The 6,000-nt window shown below is 34.3% G+C and overlaps 1 protein-coding gene across 2 annotated transcripts in view; it reads left to right on the top strand.

Annotated features, from left to right (window-relative positions):
• The first annotated feature begins 2,002 nt into the window (after positions 1-2,002).
• The window catches only part of LOC128691663 (beta-catenin-like protein 1), a 245,888-nt gene continuing 241,890 nt past the window's right edge, over positions 2,003-6,000 (top strand). Inside the window, exons 1-3 of one of the 2 annotated variants that reach the window (XM_070088844.1) lie at positions 2,003-2,098; positions 2,852-2,962; positions 4,127-4,299. In XM_070088844.1, coding sequence (XP_069944945.1) covers positions 2,066-2,098; positions 2,852-2,962; positions 4,127-4,299 — 317 coding nt within the window. In that variant the 5' untranslated portion in view covers positions 2,003-2,065. The remainder of the gene's footprint in view (positions 2,099-2,851; positions 2,963-4,126; positions 4,300-6,000) is intronic. The other variant, XM_070088843.1, reaches the window with a different exon arrangement.

Here is a 6,000-nt window from a genome sequence, read left to right as displayed (position 1 = left end):
CCACACAGTTTGGCCAATTTTGCACAAAATTAAAAAATTATAATTTAACCCCTTGACTGTTTCAACCCCAAATCCTGAGGTATCTCCTGGTGTTGCAAAATTTAAAAAAAAAAATTATTTTATGAAATGATAAAGAATCTTTTCCCAATTGTAGTGACACCAAAAGAACGAAATTTGATGGAAAACTGACAGAATTACGGTCTCATGAAGTTAGCGACCTCGGTGATATTTACGAATCGGCGATTTCGCCCACTTGAGCCCTATTTTCGGCTAATTCCATTGCTTCAGTCGACCAAACTCATAGCAATTTCTTTAGAACTCTATTTTTTCTATCGATTGAGTACAAGAAACTGCCCATTTATCGATTTCAACTACCCAATAACGTAGTCAGAAATTTGTAATTTGGCCAATTTCACGAAAATGAAAAAAATATGATAACTTCAAAATAGGGTCCAGAATGAACAATGCAGGCATTCCTGGCTCTAAAATAACATTTTCTTTGTTCATCAGTCATGTCTCCAGGCCCCTCTGATATTACTCTTGCTTTCTATTTTGAATTTTTATTCAAACAAAAAATAGAAGATTTACTGTTATGCAGACTACTGCAGTATTGTAATAATTGTATAAATAATGTCAACCCATTCATGACTGCATATTAGAATGGCTACTTGGACATTCATTAGAAAATGACATCATATGTTTACTTTTGAACTTCAGCAAAAATCAAACATTTCCCCTACTTTGAGCTGCATTTCAAGTTCTTTTCATAGTAAAACCAATCAAAATCACCTCTATTTCTATAATATGTTTTCCATTCTATCAAATGAGACCAAGAAAACGAGAATACAACCATAAATACGATACGAAAATAGACCACAAAGTTGGCATTTTAATAAAAATAAACGGTCGGAGTTTTTTTTCTCATTACGCACTGCGTGCTGCAGGATTTTTTTTTATATGGTGCACACTGACCACACAGACCCATTCTCTCACATGTGGGCCTACCAGCTTTCTCCTGCTTGATTTGAAGCCGCTAGAATTTATGAGTATATATACTCCAAAATCAGTGGCTCGTAAGATGTACATGTATATATACGACCAAAACAGTCAAAGGGTTAAAGAGTCCAAAATAGATACTGTAGGCATTCCAGTCACTAAAGCATCCTTTCCTCTGTTCAATTATTACATCCCTACTTCTCTCATATATAACATCTGCCCTCCATTTTGAATCCATTATCACACAAAAAACTGAAGTTTTGCTCTATTATATACTAATTAAACAATTTTTTAACACAGCCATTTCCCATTAAGGTAGGGTGTGTAAAGGTAGAAAGTTGAAAGTAAACATAACTAGTAGTAAGATGATGAAGGTATCAAACGATTTAGATAAAGAAAAATTGGATATCACATTGGAGGGAGGGAGTATTGGAAGATGTGAATGTTTTCAGATATATTTGGGAGTTGACTTCTCAGCAGATGGGTTTATGAAGGATGAGGTTAATCATAGAGTTGATGAAGGAAAAAAGGTGAGTGGTGCATTGAGGCATCTGTGGAGACAAAAAAGTTGTCCATGGAGGCAAAGAAGGGAATGTACGAGAGCATAGTGGTACCAATACTCTTATATGGGTGTGAAGCATGGGTTGTCAATGCTGCAGCAATTGTGACACCTTATTTCTGTGTTCCCTCTCTGGAACATCTTGTCTCAGTCCACCTTGTCTATTCCACACATTATTTTGTATGTTGTTATCATGTCTTCCCTGACCCTCCAGTCCTCCAGTGTCGTCAGTCCGATTTCCCTCAACCTTTCTTCATAGGACATTCCCCTGAGCTCCGGAACTAGCCTTGTTGCAAATCTTTGTACTGTCTCTAATTTATTGACGTGCTTAACCAGGTGTGGGTTCCAAACTGGTGCTGCATACTCCAGTATGGGCCTGATGTACACAGTGTACAGTGTCTTGAATGATTCCTTACTAAGGTATTGGAACGCTATTCTCAGGTTTGCCAGGCACCCATATGCTGCAGCCGTTATCTGGTTGATCTGTGCCTCTGAGATGTGCTCGGTGTTATGGTCACCCCAAGATCTTTCTTCTTGAGTGAGGTTTGCAACTTTTGTCCACATAGTGATTATGTATGAGTGATTGTGAAAGTGTTGAATGATGATCACAGTTTTTTTTCTTTCTTTTTACATTTTTCGCTCTCTTTGAGTCACCCTCCCTTGGTGGGTAATGGCTGATGTGTTAAAAAAAAAATCATAATTGGTTGTGATTGAGGCTGTCCCAATAATTGAAGTAGACCTAGTAAAAAGATACACACACACATACAAAAGAATAAACAGACCACAGGGCTACCACAAGCTTAGTGCTGCTTCTCTAGCCGCAGATAGGTAATCACAAATAGGTAGTCATACAAATGAGGGCATATTCTGCCATAATACAATATATATAAAGTCCTTGCTTTAATGCGGAGCCCAAGCTAACCTGTCCAGGTAGATCCACAACTAGTTCTTAAACTAAGCAAGACCAAATATTGCAACAGTCTTCAGCATTTTTTGAATATGAAGAGAATTATGAGTTGAGAGAAGAGATGATGTATATTAATGCAGACTTTCCAACAATGAACATTATTATAATAATAAATCATTTCACTCTTACTTTATGAATGTAATTTATGAATAGACAGTACATGAGAAGAATTAGGGGCTGTTTTGCATTTTATCAACCCAGTATAACATAGACATCTTACAGAAAACAGTTAGTCTTAATGTTGTTGTTTATCATATAGAAAGCAGGAGAAAAACAGTGAGAGTAAATTTCTAGCACTTAACTAGGGTATTAATTTTGTGACTTTTCAGGTATGCAGAAGGTGGTATGAAGCCTTTTTCTTCCCTAGAGTGTGGTATACATTTGAACTTAGTGATACCCTTCTTACAAAAAGAAAATTCAATTATTGTGCAGGTTGGCAGGTCGGTATCTTATTTTATCCACTCTTAATTTAATTTACTTTTATTATTTTCTTAAAATGTGTGTTACTGGCAAAAATGTTTATTAATAAATTTTAAGTCTCATTAGGGCAGTTGGGTTTGTTCACTCATAAAAATATTACTTTGAGAAAAGAAAATTATATGTTCCATTAATGGTTCTCTCCTTTAAATTTATTCACTTTACAATACTAATTACAAGCCTGCTGCATGTCTCATAAAGTGATATTTTTCAAATCCCTTTTAGTCCTTTGCAAGCCCACATCTTGTTCACATAGCATTGGCAGATGGCAGCTGCTTTGCTTTGAGATAGCCAAATAAGCCTGAACAGCTCTGCAGTTGCTTCCAAATATAACTATAAATTATAAAGAGATTTACACAAATAACCTGCACATAGGAGAGAGGAGCTTACATCGACGTAAATGGTCCAAGTTGGACTGAAATATTACAGTAAGCTTCTCTCTCCTATGTGTGGGTTATTCGTGTATTGTTTCAGTCACGGTACTGTGCCTTTTTGTTCTTTATGAAGATATTATTTGTTTATTCAGTATTTAATGAGAAATAATAGATTTAATAACAAGTGAATAGCAAAAACTTCATACCAGATATTAGGAAATTGCTTGTAGGGACTTATTATCAGTGTTAAATAGGAAGATTAGAAATGAAATATTTAAATTCACTTATCACTGCTAAAGCTTCCATCAGTGAGCAGTGTTAGATGGACTACTATTTTATCCTATTTTCTTTCCACCATTGACCAATGTTAAGTGGACACTAATATTTTTATTTCTTATTTTCTTATCTAGCACTGATAAGTACTTCCTAGCTATTTTGAAAAGCTTTTGTCAATCATTTTCCTATTTTTTTGAATAGTTATTTTGTTATTTAGCTTATATGGAAACTATTCTGTACTTAACTAATGCCTTACAAAGAAAATTCCTTAAGGAAAGGAGATGTGAGGTAAGGTAAAAAGTGTGATAGAAGCTAACAAATGTTTTTTCTGTACACCTATTTACTATTATTTCGGTATGAAGTTTTAACCATGTAGAATGTCAGCTGTGAGACAGTCCCAATAAAAAGTGCTGTATATAAAAAATAAAAAAAAGCATTGGAATTCTTGGGTAAATGCATTTTTTCTTTGATTTACAGAAATTACTAGATCATATCCGTGTCACCATCTTCCTTACCAAGAAAGGAATGCATATCCAAACTTTAATATTTCCACCCATGACCAATTTATTCAACCTCTATGAATTTCTAAATGTTTCACTCTACATGCATAACAACTGCCCTGGCACTCTGGATAATGTGCATACTTTGAGGTATGTTGCAATGTAAAGATAACTTGTTTATAATTTACTCTGTATTAATTCTAGATGTCATAAAAAATTTTGTGAATTATAAATATAGCTTTTAGAAGATTAAATGCTAATAAAGGTATGATAAGCAAACTGCCTGCATACTAGGCAAAGCAAAGTAAGTCCTTTCATTGGACAAAGTTTTATGCAAATGTTAGCTTACACTTAAAGTGAAATGTTACCCCAAAATGTTTATAATGTTAAGATACTTGCAATTTATATATAGAGATTGTGCTGGCAACTACTGAGACTTGCTTTTACATACATATGGGCTGTTATTCTTTATCTGTATAGTGTTTACTTTGGAAGTGTTAATGTAACTGTCCTTAATGAGAGATTAACCCTTTCAGGGTCCAAGGCCAGAATCTGAAGTGGTGCCCCAGTGTCCAAGAATTTAAAAAAAAAAAAAAAATTGTTATTTTTTCTTATGAAATGGTAGAGAATCTTTTTGTGAAGGTATTAAAACAAAAAGTACGAAATTTCATGGAAAATTGACGAAATTATGCTCTCGCGAATTTTGATGTGTCAGCGATATTTATGAATCAGCGATTTTGCTGACCTTGACTCCCATTTTAGGCCAATTACATTATTCCAGTCGACCAAATTCTTAGCTATTTCACTAGTATTATTTCTATTCTATCGATTGAGCACAAGAAATCGCCAAGTCAACTGTTTCAACTACAAAATAAAGTGATCGGAAATTGGTAATTTGGCCAATTTAACACTAAGTTCAAAATATTCCAATTTCAAAATAGGGTCGAGAATAAACAATGTAGGTAATCCTGGCACTAAATTAACATTTTCTCTGTTCATTAGTTACGTTTTGAGGCTTTACAAATTAATTCCATTTTGATTTTTTATTCACATAATGAATTTTTATTCATGCCAAAAAATAGAAGATTTACTGTTATGCAGTATTGTAATAATTGTACAGGTCCTCAATCACAAATCCGGCATCATTGGGACCTGTAGTCTGCCGGATTACTGAGTTTGCCGGATTACAGAGTGGTTAGATTGGAATACACTTAATAAAATTAACCAACTTGACTTGCACAGTTCATTGAACACCGGCAAAAATTGAAGATTTCCGCTACTTTGAGCTCAATTTCAAGGTACTTTTCATCATGAAAGCAATCAAAATCATGTCTATTTCTGTAATATATCTTCCATTCTATCAAATGAGTCCAAAAAAATGAGAATACAACCATAAAAACCATACGAAAATATACTGCAAAGAGACGGCTAATGGCTGAGAAGTGAACTCCCTTATTTATCGTCCGTCTTTTTTATTTTTGTTGTACATTAAGAAGCATCTTTCCATCATACATTGCCCAAGTTTCAATGAGATAGCCCAACAGACAACCGAGAAAAAAAAATATTTACCAAAAATCATATATGACAAGCCCAAGCCAGGTACTGGAAATAAGTCACTTTGTCTGACTTTTCTGGGTTATCCTAGGTTCTCTATACATACACTGCTATGTATGATAATCTATGTAACTGTATTTGTGTATACCTGAATAAACTTACTTATTTACTTACTTCTAGTCTGTCGACTGAGTACAAGAAACTGCCCATTCACTTATTTCAACTACCCAATAAAGTGGTCAGAAATTGGCAATTTGGCCGATTTCACACAAATTTCAACAGATGCCAATTTCAAAA

The sequence above is a fragment of the Cherax quadricarinatus genome, chromosome 26, assembly GCF_038502225.1.
Source record: "Cherax quadricarinatus isolate ZL_2023a chromosome 26, ASM3850222v1, whole genome shotgun sequence".
Taxonomy (NCBI): domain Eukaryota; kingdom Metazoa; phylum Arthropoda; class Malacostraca; order Decapoda; family Parastacidae; genus Cherax; species Cherax quadricarinatus.
This window is presented reverse-complemented; position numbering and strand designations above follow the sequence as displayed.